This window comes from Colletotrichum aenigma (assembly GCF_013390185.1).
Source record: "Colletotrichum aenigma strain Cg56 chromosome Unknown KSG_Cg56_contig03, whole genome shotgun sequence".
Lineage (NCBI taxonomy): Eukaryota > Fungi > Ascomycota > Sordariomycetes > Glomerellales > Glomerellaceae > Colletotrichum > Colletotrichum aenigma.
The window spans coordinates 5259130-5277539 of NW_023500909.1; the positions used below are offsets into that span (position 1 = coordinate 5259130).

Here is an 18410-nt window from a genome sequence, read left to right on the forward strand (position 1 = left end):
TTGGGATCCTAGAGTTTCCCTAATTGGTTAAAGGAAGGCATGTTTTCAATAGAGAAAAAGCGGGAGCAGGAGCCTGTGACTTCTTTTTCTTTTGCTTTGCGGTCTTCGACTGGTATTTAATGGATTTGGCAGACAAGGGAATCTTGTCGGTCACAATGCGCACAATGCTTGGCTCAGGAGCAGGAACTCAAGAAGACCGCGCTGACACCTCTTTGCAGAGATGGATGGTGTCACCAGCGCCGTAGTGTGCAATCTCACAATTCTCAAGGTCATTATGCACCTTAGATTCTTCAGCATTTTATTTGATATGATACTCTGAAAACGATAGTGAGCCCTGATGAGGATAAGCATGTAATGAGATCTGCTTTAGCTGTGACTGAATAATGTGAATTATTGACCAACCTAGTTCCCACTAGTCAGGTGCAAGAGAAGGATGAGAATGTTGATGATTGGGTTGAAGCTTAGCTGTACGTTGCGGGCACCAGTCATACGCACACATAATACTAAGGGTGAATAGGGACCCATGAATCGTGATCCATTGGTGGTGCTATGTACCATAAAGCTTGCTTCTTTGGTCTCATCTTGTCCAGTCTCGCCACCCATCTTTAAAAGTCTGAGGTACCTTAGAAGAACGCCTCTAAAAGTTACAGCTATCGCATTCACAAGACATATGCAGTGATTAGTAGATGTAAACCTTCCTTTATAAGCAGGCCTTCCAGCTTGCGTTTCTTGTTTGATAGTTCCAAGCCGCAATTCATCCATTGTCTGCACGGTCCGATTGCTGGCGCAAATGTTGCGGGCCAAACGTATTTTATGGATGCTACACGTCTGCAGGCATCAAGGCACCTGGTCTTCTTTAGCCCGCGGTGGGCTACACAGAACTTGAGCTCTCTGTCTCTCTCTGATGGTTTATTCGTGTTGATTTTGTAAGACTCACTACTTAGAGGTGGCGGACGAGGCTGTAAGTAGTATTACTCCGAAAATCTTTCCCTTCTATCCTCTTGACTTCCACTGGACTACAGTATGAAGCGTACAGGGTCAATCAGAGAAGACCGACACTCGATTCTCGTAAATCATCAAATTTCGTGTTCATGAGGTGTTAGAGAAACATCAGGGAAAATTAGGGGCTTTTTATACTGTAACCAGCCGCAGTCCTCATGTTCTGGGATCCCACAAGACTCGCAACACTGCCCATCACAAATCTGCATCTTCCTGATATTGAGGACACAATGCTTATGAGTTGAGAACTTGATATTCATACCATCCGCGAAGTTGATTCATCAATTGGATCACAATTATCTTAGGCACCTTGTCTGTCACTATAAAGCTGGCGAGTTTCAAACTGAAACTTTGGGACCACAGATTAGCCACTTCTAGCTCTTTGGTCACTACAAATCTTCATGATTAGGATGGAAAATTTTCCAGAGATTCCAACTCATTTCATGCGTCATATCTTAAAGACCCGACCTGCAAGGTGCCTGAAAATCGTGCTCCGTTCCTCATATTTGGAGTTTGCTGAGTATTCTCTCTCTACCTTACCTTATATCTCAGTATCCTGTACGTCACCCAACCCAGGGAAGAATGCCCTGATCTGGCATGCGGGTTTGACAGCCGAACATCTCACAAAGTTTTGAAAGAGAACTATTTGAGCTTGCGGTCTTTGGTTCAATGTTATTATACCATTTCCCGCAGCCGAATGTACTGAGCTGTTTTACATGCTCGATTCTGTAATTTCCATGAATAGACTCCAGCAGCATCTCCCCCAACTCCTGGACGTTGCTCCGTGTATCACCCGAGCATAATGTCTACGAATCCAGCGGCTTTCTTCCCACCAGGGTGTATCTGCGAGCCGTAGTCAGCCAGAAAGTAAAGTAAACGCACCAATGCCCCGAAAGCACAAAATACAACAACGAGAAAGCTACGGCATTCTTACATGGTCAGGTAGGAGTGGATCTTTGGGTCCCTCATATTCTTGCGCACGTCAATGAGGAATACGTCCACCTCCTCCTTCGTGTATCCATGAGCGCGCGTCAGCGGTCCCATAGCCAGAGCTTCTGCAGCGGCCACAAAGTTGTGGTAGTTCCACTCCCCAATCTTCTTGTAGTGAGGATCCTTGGGCCAGGGGTTCGATGGCCATTTGAAGCGCTGAAGCGCAACATCCTGAAAGCCGACCTCCTTCATCATGTCCTCCAGTAGAGGCACGTCAATGAATTGCCGACCAAACTTGACGCACGCTTCTCGGACAAGGGAGCTGAACTTGGCCAGGGGTTTCTCGGGGGATAGGGTACCATCGTCGGAGGCGAAGAGGAAGTCGTTCTCTTGAAGCTCGAAGTAGCCGTCTGGCTTGGTGAAGCTACGTGGAGTGGTTAGAGTATTTTGGACTGTCTCCAGTGTGCTGCGAAGCAGGAGAAATGTGACTGAAGCCCAGATGGACTTTCTGCCTGAGAGGATGTAGAACTCACTCGTAGGCCTTCTTGAATAGCTTCTTCCAGTCGGCGATGGACCCATTGAGAAAGCGGAGGTGGATGTAGTCGAACTTCTGTGAGTACAGCCAATCTTCCTCGACGTCGTCGACCTCAAACTTTAGATTGGGAGGAACACTTTCGATTGAAGTTAGTTTTCTCACCGCTTTAGAGGCGCATACAATACAAAAGACGGCGTAAGGCGGACATACTCTCGTGGCTGGATGGGAGAAAGGTCCACACCAAGCACCTGAAGGTTGCGACGGTTAGGCAAATTACTAGTGGAAATGTAGGTTTCCGACGTGACTCACCTCAGCGTCGGGATGCTCATCAGCGTATTCGATGGCCCACAAGCCAGTTCCGGTACCCAGATCAAGAACTCGGCCTACTTTGGCGTCTGGGTCGCATGGAGGTGCGAAACCCAACTTGTTGTGGAATGTGAGAAAGCAGATCTCGTTTTGCATGTCTGAAACTTGACTTAGCGAGGTGGTATTCGAGGTGCATCAGCTCACAGAGAACATACCAAGCCTCTCGTTCTCTTCAGCATCATTGGGCCAGGCATATTCTGGTTATCAAACATTGGTAAGAGATTTTCGAAGCCAGGACTCAGCCGTCTCGCATGGACCTACTGCCATCTTTGTATGTGTGATACGACCGACCATTCTCGATGCGTTTTTCTAAGATCGAGGTTCTCAAACTGGTGACCTCCGAATAGAAGGACTTTTCCGTCCCAGTCAGTTGGGCTAAGGGGATGAATACCCAGAGCTGAACTTACCTGAAGGTCCGCCTCGCTATCATCGTTTCTGATCTGCCGTATGGTTAGGTATGGGACGGGCTACTCAGGCGTTCTCACGCACCTGGTCGTCGGGGACAAGCTCAGCATCTTGATGTGGGTTCGCCATGGCTTACTGCTCTGTCTTGAGGCTCTTTCCAAAGTGGGTGAAAGATTGAAGATGTTTCTGCAGAACGTGTGACTGAAGAAACAACCAAGCTTTTTTGAGGGCGGCAGGGTCGGCAGACAATCGGCCGTTGCCCCTCATCTTGGCCTGCACGACCTGACGTGAAGAACCAACAAGCGAACATGCATCATGCATCGACGGCGAAGTTGCCTTATTGCGACCGAATGTGGGGCACAAGTGAGCTCAAGGGGAAGGAGAAGATGATCATTGTATGAATACAGATTATCCCTGGCGATTGGAGGCTCGCGTAGTCGGGATATGGGGTGCCGGTGAAGTGTGCCGAGTTCCAACACCCGCAGGAGATCCGCAGTCGAATTGAGTCCAATTCTGACGCGCACCGATGCCACCGAAAGTGAGGCATTCTTCGGATGCAACTTCAAGTGCGGCTCAGTCTTGAGATCCAAGGGTAGGTGCATGATTTCAGCGCTTGCAATTAGGAGTAGCCCCAGGGATCAGGACTAGAGAGTTGAATAATAGCTAAAAAGAAAAAAGAGGAAAAAACCATGGGCGGCCACCGGAGATATGTAGAGCCACCTAAGGTACTCGAACCATCGAGCTTTGCCGAAACCAGGCATACAATCCACCACTAGGCTATCTTGCGACGGTGGTCGCACCCATTGTTGCGAATTCTGGAAGGTGAGTTGGCTATGAGGGAAGGACCTATCCAGAGGCAACAAGTGCGGTGAACTCGGCTGCACCTTCCAGCTTAATAGTATTGGCATCATTCTTTGGCAATAAGGTAATCAATCCAACAAAGCTGGCCTCGATACTCAAATCGCTATCAAAGTAAATTCTCAACATTCAATACAAGAAAGGTGCAGGTGATACATCACGAGCATATTGGGGTGAACGGATCAGTACATGTTCTTGAAGACCATGCCCCTCGATGCCCGCGGTCCACTTTGCGTGATGACTGCAATAGGTGAACCGTGGTGCCCATATCAAGACGAGAACATAATGAGATTGACATTAATAGCGGCTTCCAGATGCAATATACACCGCGCGACAGTAGTACCCCTCAATGCACAGTCTCCAGTAACGTGAGTCTTGTCCGGAAACAATATCCCAACAGTTGCAATCAACCCAAATCGTGCTTTGCTATGAGCACCCATCAAATATAATATCAAAACGTGCAAGAGAAGCATCGACGATAACATACTGTACTGAGAGTTGCGTTTCAACAGGATTACGAACCAATTGTGAAAAGATGAAGTCTAAACATGACTGATCAGAGCGGAGCTTGAGTTGCCCGGGCACAGACCCGGCAAATCGGTGTCCGATGATCTCCGAGTTACACCATCACAATCGGGGGCCGGTTGCGAGCGGCTTACATATCAAGAGCCACGCCCTTTGTCCGAATCTCTGCGGCCGTCAAATTCATTACAACCAAGGAATCCAGCAGAAAAAGATTTATAATCTTCGTCCCCAGATAAACCGTACTCTCGGATAATAATAATAAAGAGACGGCGACCTCTCAACTACGAAAGCAACTTTTCCATCCCATCCATCAGTACGAATTGATCACATCAACCAAGCTTCCAGCCGTCTTTTAAGATCAACATCAGAACGCCCATGAACCATGGCGAAGAATTTGCACGACAACGTGTCTCGCGTCAAGATATTTAATGCCATTGGTACAACACTTTTTGTTGGCCTGCGCGCAGCAGACGTTTTGCTTCAGCATGCTCTTCTTCAGCGCGGCTGGGCGAAGAATTTGATTCAACTAATCGGCGAAACTTCGTTGAACTCAAGCATGGTCCTCAACCTAGCGACTTCGCACATACATCCTTAATACGGCATCGTCACGTTCATGGCTTTTGGTAGCAGCTTCAAGCAGATCTACACCGCTCTCACCATGTCGGAACAAGACATGCCACCATCATCGGCAGTAATCATCGCGCTTTTCAACACGATCTTCAACTCGCTCAACACCTGCCTGTCTGTCTGGACCGCGACATCTGCGCTGTCCAGCGCCACAACTCTATCGGAGGTACTGGGGTCTCCGGCAGTCGCGACCGGTCTCGCATTTTACCTGATTGGCATTCTGACAGAGGCGGCCTCGGAAACGCAACGCATGATTTTCAAGAAGAACCCCGCCAACAAAGGGAAGCCATACGCCGGTGGCTTGTTTTCTCTTGCAAGGCATATTAACTACGGTGGCTACACCATCTGGCGTACGGCCTATGCGCTCACCTGTGGTGGCTGGACCGTTGCCATTCCGGTGTTTACCTTCTTCTTCTACGATTTTGCCACTCGAGGTGTCCCAGTCCTCGATAAGTACCTTTCGGAGAGAGTAAGTCCCTACCTTAGTCTTCGTAAGACTTCAACACATTACTCACCTTATTTACTTAGTATGGTGATTCGTGGAAGACTATCAAAGCCAACGTCCCTTATCGTTTAATCCCCGGCGTTTATTAGGCCTTTGACACACTCAATATCAGGCGCGATGGAGATAGAAATGCGGCTATCGGGGTGACTTCATGCAGGAAAGATTAGGGGAGGGGGGGACGTCTTGACGAATTGAAGTACTCAACTCTTACTCAATGTGTGTTGCGCTTCAATTTTAACACTCATGGTGACTGAGACTCTTCACCCCAAAGCAACTAGCCCGGTCCGTTGACACAGGGGAATACCACCGATCTGACGCAAAGTTCAAATGGAACTCGCTGGCCAATCTTTTGTTTCCGTAAGAATCCAAATAAACTGGACGGGAAACCAAACGGAAAGGGTTGCAAGGAGCCCCAGGGTTGAATCATCGAAAGACTTGACAAGAGTAGGAGTTTCTACAGGCTCTTGCGTGGAGGGTACTTTCAACAACGCACCTGGTCCGTTTCGGTTGGATTAACACTGCAGCTAGTCCCATTCCTCACCAACGCTAACTGTCTCTGTGCTGATTGCAAGCTGCAACATGAGGGCACAGCAGGTTCTCCGGAAAGCAAAGAGAACTTCCGTTAATCAGCTAGCCAATTACGCGTCATTTCTGGCAAAACTTTGATTGAATTCTGGATGCAAGTGTTCCGACGGGACGCTCTTCCGGCGGCTGGCCTGCTTCAGGGCCGAATTCCGTTCTTTACGCCTCTGTGAAGCATTGAACTGTGGCCCTGAAATAAACGAGCACTCATAAAAGCCAAGCAAGAGACTGAAATGGAAAAAGTTGAACTTATCTCTCAATATCGAATCAGTACAACTTGACGAGATGTTGACATTTGGGTTGACTCTTACCTTGCTCTTTTGCACTAGCGTTGCTGGTCAGGTTGATCCATCACCGTCGATTGTCATCGATGCTGGTACGATCATCGGTACAACAACGTCATTGCCATCTACGACGGCTGTTGTGCATAAGTTTCTCGGTATACCTTTTGCGCAGGCGCCTGTCGAAGAGAATCGATTTCTCCCTCCAAAAGCCCTGCTGAAGCATGATGAAAACCCGCTGAATGCTATAGCATGGGGGAACAAGTGCATTGCTGTCACTGGAAGTTAGTGGCATAATTCAACTCGTGAATCGTGAGCTGACAAAAGCAGGTAGTGATGGGCCTCCTGAAAGCGAAGACTGTTTGTTCTTGAACGTGTACACACCAGCCGGAGCGGGATGTCAGAGCTCCGGTCGGCCGGTTCTTGTGTGGATCCATGGCGGATGGTTGCGGGAGGGCACAGCCAGCCAGCCCATGTTTGACGGATCCAGATTCGCCGCCGAGCAGGGCATAGTTGTTGTGACTTTCAACTATCGTCTCAATGGTGTGTTGGGTGATTCCGTTCTTGAGGTAGCTTGCTAAGCATGAGACACAGTATTTGGTTTCCCAAATTCTCCTCAACTACCCCTGGAAGAAGAAAACCTCGGCTTTTTGGATCAGCGAATGGCTCTCGAATGGGTCCAAGAGAACATAAATGCTTTCGGTGGAGATCCATCGAAAGTCACGATAGCCGGAGAGTCTTCAGGTGGATCTTCAGTTGACCGTCTCGTCGCCACCATTCATTCCAATCCTCCATTCCGCGCGGCGGCATGCTCGAGCGGCCAGGCTACAGTAAGCGCAATTGGTCGGGAGGCTGGTCCAATATCATGGGCTGCCCTTGTGTCTCTTCTCGGATGCACCGGCGAAGATCAGATCGGGTGCGTGCGTGCAGTCGACGGCAAGACCATCCGAGACTTGATCGTTGCGAACGGTCTGGACTTCAGCCCGGTGAACGACAATATCACGCAAAAGGAGCTCCCATACCTTCCGATTCGAGCCTCTGGAGGCGTTGCCCCGGTTCCGCTATTGATCGGCTCGACAGGTCAGGAGGGAACTTACTTAGCGCCTGCTTATGGCCTAAATCTTTCGACCGTCACTGATGCAATGCTTGCGCAAGTCATTGGCGTATTCACTGGCAACGACTCAGACCTCATATCCGCTATCATGCAGATTGTTGCAGTCAAGCAACAAATAACGGGTGTCTCGCTGTTTGATGCTGCTGCTCAAGTCTATACTGAGGTGGTCTATCAATGCGTGAGTCTTGGTCCCCTTGCTCAGAAATCCTATCCGTTACTAACCAAGACCCCTTCGAAGCCCGCCCTTCTTGTCTCTCGTGTTTCCTCTCAGAGTAATATCCCGACCTGGAGGTATTTTTACAATGCCTCGTTTCCGAATCTCGCTGCCGAGGGCTACACTTCTGATGAGCTGGGGGCATCCCATGGAACTGACACGGCCATGATCTGGGGCACTTACCCTCAAGAGCGTGCCACAGATTACCAAAGAGAACTCGGTCGATATTTGCAAAAGCTGTGGGCAGGATTCATCAAGGACCCTTCAGGTCAAGGCCCCGGCTGGGAAAGGGTGAACGCAAATGGTAACAACATTGCATGCATTGGGTGTACGGGAGAAGGTGGTGAGCTCAAAGTCATCGCATCTGCCACTGTCGATGGATGGTGTCCAACGTACGAGCCGTTCTTCGGTAGAGTCAAGACACCATTCGTCAAGGTTTAGGTGGCAGGGTTCATTTCGTTGATGGGTCCGGAACCACGATTCGTCGAACCATCGTCGCGCATGGCTCTGTTGGAACCGTGACCTGGAACCAACATAACCCCTGGTAGAGATACGCGGCAGGTAGCATCCGGCCACCAACACCAACACGCATGGTAATGGAGCATCGTAAGAGAAATTAATACCGATTCTATCACTCTGCATTCATACCCGCCGTGCTTCCTATTTTGGAAAATGCAGTATCCACGGTCAAAACTGCAAATGGCTTGTTCACCGCGAACGTGCATGACTCTCCCCAGCCAAGAAGAGGGGTAAAGAGATAAGTCCACCTTTCATGGAAAACAAAACAGTCGTCGTCTGCGGACCGACGCTTTGCTCTCTTTCCTCGTCATCTTCATCACAGTTATTGACGTCGCTTGACCATGTGCGGTGACAACAGCCCTTCGCCTGCGGCCGATGCTGCCTCGGCTCCTGTTCAAGCCAACAACCCTATCCAGATTGTCCCTGATGAGGTATTTCAGAAATCTCAATCTGATACCATATGTTGTACAGCTTGCTAATGAAAGTGTACCTTAGGCTATAACCGACGACGTGTCGGCGATTGGAGAGGTAGGCGACTCGTTTGGCTTTGAAGGATAGTATGCTCACAGTTGCCTACCTACCAGAGCATCGCATCTTCCAGCGCTAGCGTATCTAGCTCGGTCCTTGAGTACCGTTACGAGAACGGTCGGACTTACCACAAGTACAAGGATGGCAGTAAGTATGTCTGAAACCCCATCAGAGCTGTTGATTAATGGGATTAGAATACATGTTACCCAACGACGAACTTGAAAATGACCGACTTGGTAAGAATAGGCTCATGATGCGTATCATTTTTCGCAAGGAAATGTAATAGGCTGATTAATGAGCAGACTTGCAACACAACCTGTTCCTGTTGACTTTTGACAACGCGCTTGGGCTTGCTCCCCCTTGCCAAAAGGATTCCTCGGTGAAGCGCGTCCTCGACGTTGGTACAGGCACAGGAATTTGGGCTATTGATTTCGGGGAAGATCACCCGGATGCTGAGGTACTCACATGTTCGTTCTTCGTTCTAATTTTGGCAGAGACTCATGGGCATGCTAGGTCCTCGGCATGGATCTTTCACACTCGATGCCCGAATAGTGAGTCAATAGTCAGACCGCACATGCACTGAGTCGGTCACTGTGCTGGCCCACTGACTTCATCCAGCGTTCCTCCCAATGTCAAATTCGAGATTGACGATTTGGAAGAGGAGTGGGTTTATTCGCGACCGTTCGATTACATCCACAGTCGAATGATGAATTCCTCGATTAGCGATTGGAAGGTATATCTTCAGAAAGCATACAAGTAAGTTTCTCGAATAAGACGACCGCTAAAGAGCGTTAAATGAGAATTCAACTAAAATGCAACCTAGCCATCTCACCCCTGGTGGCTATTTCGAGCTACAAGAGGGTGATCTTATCCCGCATTCCGACGATGGCACTCTCAAGCCGCACCATGCACTGTCAAGATGTACTGACCTGATGATCGAGGCTGGCATCATTTTCGGACGCCCTTGGAAAGAGATTTCTGCGCTTACCAAAACCATGGAAGAGGTTGGGTTCGTTGACGTGGAGATGCATGTTTTCAAGTGGCCCTCAAATGGGTGGCCTAAGGATCCTAAGTACAAGGAGTTAGGACTCTGGAACAACGAGAACCTCTGTTCTGGCTTCGAAGCACTGTGTATGGCACCTTTTACTCGAGCCCACGGGTGGACGAGAGAGGAAGTCCTTGTGTTCATGGCAGAGGTGCGGAAGGACTTCAGAGACAGATCTATTCACGCCTACTGGCCTATGTAAGTGTCACGACACTATCCACGTTGGACTCGCTAACGGAGTCTTAGCTACTCTTTGTATGGAAGAAAGCCAACGGAGGAGAATACCGAGAAGTAGCCATAAGATCATTTGGTGTTACACGTGGAACTTCCCCGTTAAATAACGATGTTTGTCGGACGGTGTTTTGTAACAGATACACAATGGAGTTTAGCATAGCCTCATCTCTGAAGCTGAATGGAAAAATTTCTCATATGTCAGGGCTTAGGTGGCTCTACTTCAACATAGATTTGAAGCTGGTACTTATTTGGCCATCGGTCAGCCCCGTACTCGTTGGAACAGCTTTCTAAGGCTGACTTATGACCGGCTGATGTACCCGACCGAATTTTCACCAGCCTCCAACAGATATGGAATCCATGACTGGGTCGCATGTGGAATCATCTCCGTTCAATCAATGTAACATGGTACGCGCGTAGCTTCCTGTTCTGGAAAATGTAGTCTCCACTGACATCGCTTGAAATGGCTTGCTTGTCACCCACGTGCATAATTATCACCCGCATAACTATCACCCATGGCCAAGAAGAGGGGTAAGAAGTCTGATCACATTTCAAGAGACAACCAAACGTGGCTTCTTTCAATCCTCCTTGCTAAGCGAAATTTCGTTGTCTCCATTGCATTTGAGGTCGCTTTCTTGGAAAATGTGTGGTGATAACAACGAAGCAACTCCGGCTGCGCAGGCGCCTCCTGTTCCGGCCAACAACCCCATTGATCTCGTTCCCGATGAGGTGTGTTTCTGGAAGCCTCTCAAGTGTATCAGATGGTTCTGACGACAAACTTTAGGTACTCAATGACGGTGCCTCCGAGCACGCAGGAGTAGGCGTTTGCACTACCTGATTTCTAGCATTTGCTTGACGAGGGGTAGAGTATCGCATCTTTGAGCGCCAGTGTAGCCAGCTCGGTGTTCTAATTTCGAGTGGAGAATGGTCGACCTACCACAAGTACAAAGATGGAAGTAAGTTTCTTCCAGACCGTAGAGAAAGTCTGTCATTATCAGCCATATCTTACCGATGCAGAGTACAACATTCCCAACGATAAGTCAGAGCAAGACAGACTAGGTAAAACAACGAGAAACTATTCTTCTTGAAATAACATGCTCAAACTCAACTGGACAGACCTCCAACACAACCTATTTCTGTTGACGTTTGATAACAAACTTGGGCTCGCGCCCCCGAACGAGCCAGACTCAAGTGTCCAACATGTGCTCGATATTGGGACAGGTACGGGGATCTGGGCTGTAGAATTCGGAGAGGACCATACTGACGCCGAGGTACTAAGTTCCCGCACGCGTTTTCAAATCAAAAGCTGATGATAAGTTCAGGTACTTGGCATGGATCTTTCCCCATCGATGCCTGGATTGTATGTTGTGCAGAAGCCAACCGTGGGAATGTAAATTCTAATATTCTGCAGCGTCTCACCCAACGTCAAGTTCTAGATCGACGATTTGGACGAAGAATGGACCTATTCTCGTCCGTTCGACTATATCCACAGTCGAACGATGAACTCTTCTATCAACGACTGGCCACTATACCTCAAAAAAGTTTTCAAGTGGGTCTTGACTACCCTAAGTTTCTGATTATTGATGCTGTTATGAGTTATATCAACATACTGATTGCTTCAGTCACCTTACGCCAGGCGGATACTTCGAGCTTCAGGAGGCCGACCTCTTTCCCACGTCAGACGATGGGACCTTGAAGGATGACTCCCCTTTGATGAAGTGCACGGATCTGATGTACGAAGCTTCTGTGAAGTTTGGACGCCCATTTCAGCAGATCCCGCCTCTGGTTAGAATGATGGAAGATACTGGCTTTGTTGATGTGAAGTTGAATAGGTTCAAGTGGCCGACAAATTCCTGGCCTAAGGACCCTATATAAAGAGCTAGGGATATGGGCCAACGAAAATTTGACTAGTGGTCTCGAGGGGTTCTGTATGGCTCCTTTCACAAGAGCCCACGATTGGACGAGAGAAGAGGTCCTAGTATTCTTGGTCGACGTCCGTAAGAACATGAACGATAGGTCTATCCACGCATACTAGCCCCTGTAAGTTGATGCGTTTGTTTATTCTAAGTAGAAAATGCTAACCGCGTTCTAGCTGGTCGGTCTATGGCAGAAAGCCAACCGAAGAAGAGGCCGGGGCGACGGAGAGCTAGTGTGAGGTTCTGTGTCGTTCTTTTCCATCCGTAAATCTTAAGGCACCAAGGTCGCGTGATTTAGCAAATCGAAAATTTGATTCTAGCCCCCTGCTTTGGTGGAAAATTCTTGGCAACGAACTTCATCCTCACTGCCAGAGTTCAATATCAAACTTTTTTGATTATTCTACCTTTTAGAAAAAAAAGTCATCAAGCTTTTGTGGAGCTCTTCTTCGAGTCTGCCATTAGCATCACGGTAAGTGAGGCCAAATCTAGAACAGGGGTCCATCGCTGTGCCACAATCAGCAGATTAGTTCTTTTAAGAAGCAAAGATTTTTGTACTTGCCAGTAGCTATCTATGTCCTTTCCAAATAATCAACCTTCGGGAACAAACTATCACCTGTTTGTGGATGAAATATGATTTTATCGACCGACAAACTTGGAGAAACACACCTCAATAGCGCACACCGAGGGAAAATGACCATGTTCTACCCTTTTCCCATGCTTCCTCTTGAATTGCGCCAGCGGATATGGGAGCTTAGCATGGAGCCCAAAAATCTTCCTTACGGTCCCAAACCCTGGACCTATTTCGAAATTTCATGGCCAGCGCCGGCGCCGATACCGCCTGCCTTACAAGCTTGTAACGAATCCCGGACACATCTTCAACGCCACTATGCGAAGGTATTCCAAACGCAGAAAGATCCAAGCAGATATGATTGGGTCAATTTTGGGATCGACAGCATCTACGTAGATCAGTATCATCTCGAAAATCTTGCTGCAACAGAAGAGGGCTCTTCCATTCGTCAGCTCGTTATCTCCGGCCAGTGCGTAGAGCATTTCTGGTACAACCATGAGCGCTGGCTACGCGAGATGAATGGTTTACAGAATGTCACTATTCTTTACCATGAGACAGCGCCAGAAGAAAAGGAGGAGGACTGGTGCAGCGACTGGGATGAGCAGATGCGGTTTTGGTATTCCGGAGATTTCATGGAAGAAGTCGTTCAGTTCGACGCCAAGGTAGTGCATCCGGTGTGCCCGCCTTTCGAACTCAACCGGCACAACTACGAGGAGGCCAAAGAGATGGTTTTGCAAATACGGCGTGCTGAGTTAACTAGAATGGCAGAGTCAATTAGAAGCCATAAAGAGAATCACGGAAACTAGTTCTTATCCCAATCTCAACAGAGCTAATACTAGAACTTGAGCCCGAGATTAGGGAGGTACATTGAGGGAACCTCAAGTACACTGCAGGTATATACGGACTTAGGGCTGCTCTGCGTTCAATCGTTGGACAGGGTCGATGCACCTTGGTAAAGACTAGCACCAGATAGACAATTCTTGTCGAACACTAGATGTTGAGCGGAAAACTCGCATTGACACCAAGCCTCTCCGTCATTGTTCCTTCCACTAATTATTTTCATACTTCACTGATATTAAGAGAAACCCCGAAAGCTCCTGACAGGCGAGAACAACTCAAGGGGAAATGACGATAGTGCATGTCTTGCTCGATTTAGAATGACCATCGTTTCGGACGTCTTCGCCATTGGCGACGACGAGACCAGCCGGTGTGTTCTAAGTATTACAGGCCATGATACCAATAGAGGTGACCAAGTCTGACACAGAAGTGTTTGAGCCGAATGCTGCTGAAGATTATTACGAGAGTTACCAGGGTGGCAGCAAGCTTCAATGTTTGAAAAGCTCGAATTCGAGGGGCTCCAATATTTCGCTGCCTGTTCCCGCGCAATATTCTCGCATTTAAAGGGCACATTCACGTTGACCTCGCAAAATCTGCTCGGTCTTCGCTGTTTCCACCTTATCTGTGCGTTTCCGGTCGAGGCAAGGCGATATCTCACTCGCAGTGGGTTGTCTCGCCTGTCATACGACAACTTCAACCCAAGCTTACCATACGAAACCGATGACCTCGGAACCTCGCATCCATTCGCTTTCAGCCCTACAACCAACCAGATCGGTGTACACGGGCAGAAGTTCTATGCAAGCTTTGACAAGCTGCAACCGCATTCGGTGCCACCATCCGACGTTAACGGATCTTGACCTAGGCTCGGCCTTGGTAGACGCGCTTGTTCCAGGTCTGTGTTTCGCACTGACTCAACTCGTCCCATCTAAGGTCTGCAAAAGCTCAACTATCGTATCTGTTAATCACGAGCTACAGAAGTACCCGATGAACCTTGTTTGTGTACGGAAAAGCTTTTTGGAGTCGCGGAGGCGACCGCTGCAGCGATGGCGTCTCGAGACAGGCTCCAGGCATCGGGGACGCAGCCGGGCTGACGACTCGCCTCAAACCAGCCGACTGACAACTTCTTGACATCTGTAACGTCTACTAGTGGTCCCAATTCCATCTCTTGTCGGCAAAGTAAGATTTTGATTGGCAGACGAACGTAGTTGAATCGATGTATCACCGGTGCCGTTAGCCGCCCGAACTACGTCTCAGTAGCTCCCCGATCGTACAAGGTCCCCGACGAAGTGACTCAAGTAACGATGCTGTTGAGATATATTTACTGAATAACCAAGATGATATCCATTCAATCCATACACATTGTGACTTCTAAAACCGACCTTTGATCCAGCCACTTTCTTTCTTTGCGATTGTAGCCATGGCTCTGAAGGACACATCCGCAGGAGCGGCAATCTACGTCCCCGTTATTCTGCGTTACGTCTATGATCCTCTTGTACTAGGCTTCTATTGCCCATGTGCATGGCAAATATCATCGAAAAGACTACGGGGCTTTTTCAACGGCCACATCACCAGCGCCGGTGCTCGCTCAAGATCTCGATTTCTCCAGCAACAAAGCAATCTCTCAAAGTCGGGCTCCTCACCATGCCGAATACTCGACATTGGAGTGGGAACCGGATACTTTATCAAACACGCGCCAATTCCAGAGGGCACTCAAGTAACCCTGGTGGACCTGAACCCCTCGGCTCTGCACGCCGCCTCATTACGCACGCTCGAGATGCACCCACATGTCACCTGCAAAACCTCGATAGGGGACTTCTTGGATCCTTTAGCCCGGGGACTCTCGTGTGAAGACTTCAATGGTGCCAAGTTCGACGCGATCTCAGTCATGATGCTGATTCACTGCGTGCCGGGTCCCCCGGTCAGGAAGGCGGAGGCATTGATTCGATTGAAGAGTCTTTTGACTCCCGACGGCAAGCTCTTCGGCGTCACAATTCTGGGGAAGGGTGTCAAGCACAACTCGATGGGGAAGGCTCTTATGTTCTGGCACAATTTATTTGGGGTTTTTGGGAACACAGAGGATGACATGGAGAGCTTTGTCGGGCCGCTCAGAGATGCTTTCGAAGACGTCAGGTGGGAGGTACACGGAACTATGTTACTGTTTGAAGCGAGTAGACCGAGATGTTGATAAGGTAATACACGTGGTTGTCAGTTGAAGATAAAGAGCGAGACGTGTGCAGCCCTCTCCGGCATCGAAGCACCTAAGCCGACTAGTACAACTCATTTTACTTTGGCACTTCGCATTCGGTTCGCAAATCTAGATTCTTCTAGTGACGTAACGTGGATTAAAGTTGCGATGTGCCTAACACCGCTAGAATTTCGCGGAGATTGCTAAGTTGCCTCGTGGCGCGGAAGTTTAATGTTGGCTTTGATCAGACGAACTGTACTGTGGCGAACCTAGCTCAAGAATAGACGCGATTGGTTGTCAGTAAAAATAAGAAGCAACTTTCCTCGGGTTCAAGCAATCATCCGAGCTTTACGATCCTGTCATTTCCTGTAGAAAGCACATCTGCACGACGTTTGAGAATGATCGCGTCCACAAAGATCAACTGTGATCAATGACAAACCTTTTCAGACTTTCACTTGTACCTCAGATACAAAGCGCTCAAGCTCGAAAGCCAGCTGAAGGTCAAGAACGTATTTTTGATCCACGAGTTGAACAGAATAGCAAGGCAAGCATAGCATTCACGTGTGCGATCATTGTAGTAAAGAGCCAAGTTCTCAGCAGATTGAATGAAACGTTTTCTGATTTATATGTACTCGGTAACTCGAAAGATATTGCGTAAGCTTTTCCTACTCTGCACCTTTTTTTTTTTTTTTAGGTGCTAGGACTATGAGACTTCCTCAAAATATGTACCCGATAGAATGAAAGCCAACGTCGGCAGAAAGTCAAGTCCGGCGCTCACTCCCATATGCAACTTCTTGTTTTACAAGTCAAAGTTCCAGCCACCAGTGTAGTTAGAAAAAAACCCTTCTGGATCGTACTTGGCTTTGATCTCCTGTAGCTTGCTATAGGTGGTGAAGGTCTTCAGGGGATCTTGGTCGTAATGCGCATCATTGATGAATAGCGGCAGGTCGTCGGCAAAGGGCACACTCTCAACCATCTTCTTGAAGCTAGCCTCGAGCTCGGCGGTCTGGCCACTAGTGAGGAACGGGCTGGACTGCAGGAGGAAACAGAGCCATAGCCAAGGTCCATCGGGCATCTGCATCGCATTGCCGCCGTTCTGGCTCTTCGACGCGTCGGTAAGACTCTTAGGGATGGGTTGGTAGTCAATCGACAAGAGCGTGTACTTGCCCTTGTTGTCAGCGCCCCATTTTGTCCAGGCCTCGTGGGCGGAGCGATAGGCGTTGTCGACCACGGCGTTTCCGGTCTCGCTTCCAGGGAATGGGATGCGGTACACGCCGTTGCGGAACTGGTTCTTGCCCTTGGACAGCTCGGCGCCGTTGGGCAGGGGCATGTTGATCACCTCCTTGTACGTCTTGGTGCCCAGGGTGTTGAGCAGGTGGGGGATCGAGGTGAAATTGGCAAATGCTTTCTCTGCGCCGGCCTGGTCACCGTCGTAGACCATGAACAAAATGGCAAAGTCGTCGAGGTTCAAGTCTCCGAGAGCGGGAGTGCCCAACTTCTCGTACGTCCCGATAATCGCGGCCTTGGGATCCTCGTTGTACAAGGTGAAGTTGGCGATGGCGTTCATGACGTTCTGAGTCTGGTTAAACAGATAAATGACATTGCCGGCGTACAGATTTCCGATTGGGCGTGTCTGGACCTTGTACTTGGTCACGACGCCATAGGCATTGCCGCCTCCTCCGCGCATGGCAAAGAAGAGGTCTTCGTTTTCGCTGGGCGAGGCGGTCACGATATCGCCGCTCGGCAGCACAACCTCCAGTTCACGGAAAGAATCAACGGCCAGACCGTACTGGCTCGAGAGATAGCTCAAGCCACCTCCGAGAGCCAGTCCTGAGCCAACACCGCTCAGACGGGCCCCAACAACCGTCCTGTTGTATTTGGCGAAGTAGTCGTAGATGTCGCCAGATTTGCCACCGGGCTGGTATGTTCCGAGCGTCGTCGTTTCGTCGTGAGTTCGTTCATTCATCTCAGTGAGGTCGATCAAGACGCCTTTGTCCACGCTGGAGAAGAAGGTGTTGGGGTTGTGACCCTCCGTCTTGATGGCGAAGCGCGACCCAGCTGCGCGAACCGACTTGAGGATGGCTGCCACATCCTGGGTGGTGGTTGGAAACACCACGCAAGAAGGGTTGTAGCCGCTCTGAGCCGTGTTGAAGTACTCATTCTTGCTCTGGATGTAGTCGATCTTGATGCTCGTGGCAACCTTGGTAGAGCCCAGCTGAGCCGTCAGATCGGTGCAGGCCGTGGAGCCAGCATCTCGCGCAGTCAGCAACGCGCTGGCTGTGTTAGCGAGACCAAGGGTAACGGCGGTTATGACTGCGTGCATCTTTGCTGCAAGAACTAAACGAAGGGGAGCGAGAATGCGACTGTTCCTGACACCGCGAAAAAGAGTGACTGCAAATTGACGCTCAAGAACGAAAAGGGTCAAGAACCTCTCAAGAGGATTCATAAGGCTGGCTGTTTCTAAGCGTTCCACTGCGGCCGGCGCCCTCCTTAACCGGTTTTGTACTCCGAGCCACCACCGGCGGCCCATCTTCGTCGGCGACCCCCACAATCACGGGCGTCGCTCGGCCAGTTCATCATTTCCCGCGATATGAGGATCGTCGCAAGGATGGTGACCCCGTTTTCGCATCCTCAAATACG

At 49.3% G+C, this 18410-nt stretch overlaps 7 protein-coding genes across 7 annotated transcripts; 5 read left to right on the forward strand and 2 right to left on the reverse strand.

Moving 5' to 3' along the window:
- Nucleotides 1-1929: 1929 nt before the first annotated feature.
- On the reverse strand, nucleotides 1930-3364 carry CGCA056_v005379 (Secondary metabolism regulator LAE1; the record flags this gene model as incomplete). The annotated part of the gene is made up of 8 exons (XM_037320631.1): nucleotides 1930-2353; nucleotides 2463-2600; nucleotides 2675-2712; nucleotides 2774-2928; nucleotides 2986-3027; nucleotides 3092-3182; nucleotides 3238-3270; nucleotides 3320-3364. 8 exons carry the CDS (start codon nucleotides 3362-3364, stop codon nucleotides 1930-1932), a joined length of 966 nt encoding a protein of 321 aa, XP_037181496.1.
- Nucleotides 3365-5231: 1867 nt separating this feature from the next.
- DHCR7 (putative 7-dehydrocholesterol reductase) lies at nucleotides 5232-5839 on the forward strand (the record flags this gene model as incomplete). Its single annotated transcript, XM_037320632.1, has 2 exons — nucleotides 5232-5714; nucleotides 5774-5839. 2 exons carry the CDS (start codon nucleotides 5232-5234, stop codon nucleotides 5837-5839), a joined length of 549 nt encoding a protein of 182 aa, XP_037180573.1.
- A 778-nt stretch (nucleotides 5840-6617) lies between these two features.
- Nucleotides 6618-8382, forward strand: CGCA056_v005381 (Acylcarnitine hydrolase; the record flags this gene model as incomplete). Its single annotated transcript, XM_037320633.1, has 4 exons — nucleotides 6618-6897; nucleotides 6944-7156; nucleotides 7208-7905; nucleotides 7954-8382. The coding sequence occupies 4 exons, from the start codon at nucleotides 6618-6620 to the stop codon at nucleotides 8380-8382; spliced, it is 1620 nt and encodes a 539-aa protein (XP_037180572.1).
- A 419-nt stretch (nucleotides 8383-8801) lies between these two features.
- Nucleotides 8802-10328, forward strand: CGCA056_v005382 (Secondary metabolism regulator LAE1; the record flags this gene model as incomplete). Its single annotated transcript, XM_037320634.1, has 9 exons — nucleotides 8802-8891; nucleotides 8956-8988; nucleotides 9045-9135; nucleotides 9183-9224; nucleotides 9291-9445; nucleotides 9502-9539; nucleotides 9607-9744; nucleotides 9812-10231; nucleotides 10280-10328. The coding sequence occupies 9 exons, from the start codon at nucleotides 8802-8804 to the stop codon at nucleotides 10326-10328; spliced, it is 1056 nt and encodes a 351-aa protein (XP_037180571.1).
- A 1030-nt stretch (nucleotides 10329-11358) lies between these two features.
- On the forward strand, nucleotides 11359-11700 carry laeA-6 (Secondary metabolism regulator laeA; the record flags this gene model as incomplete). Its single annotated transcript, XM_037320635.1, has 3 exons — nucleotides 11359-11535; nucleotides 11587-11624; nucleotides 11676-11700. 3 exons carry the CDS (start codon nucleotides 11359-11361, stop codon nucleotides 11698-11700), a joined length of 240 nt encoding a protein of 79 aa, XP_037180570.1.
- Nucleotides 11701-11763: 63 nt separating this feature from the next.
- Nucleotides 11764-12139, forward strand: tdiE-11 (putative methyltransferase tdiE; the record flags this gene model as incomplete). Its single annotated transcript, XM_037320636.1, has 2 exons — nucleotides 11764-11813; nucleotides 11887-12139. 2 exons carry the CDS (start codon nucleotides 11764-11766, stop codon nucleotides 12137-12139), a joined length of 303 nt encoding a protein of 100 aa, XP_037180569.1.
- A 4430-nt stretch (nucleotides 12140-16569) lies between these two features.
- On the reverse strand, nucleotides 16570-18093 carry CGCA056_v005385 (putative FAD-linked oxidoreductase; the record flags this gene model as incomplete). Its single annotated transcript, XM_037320637.1, has 1 exon — nucleotides 16570-18093. The coding sequence occupies one exon, from the start codon at nucleotides 18091-18093 to the stop codon at nucleotides 16570-16572; it is 1524 nt and encodes a 507-aa protein (XP_037180568.1).
- Between the last annotated feature and the right edge of the window lie 317 nt (nucleotides 18094-18410).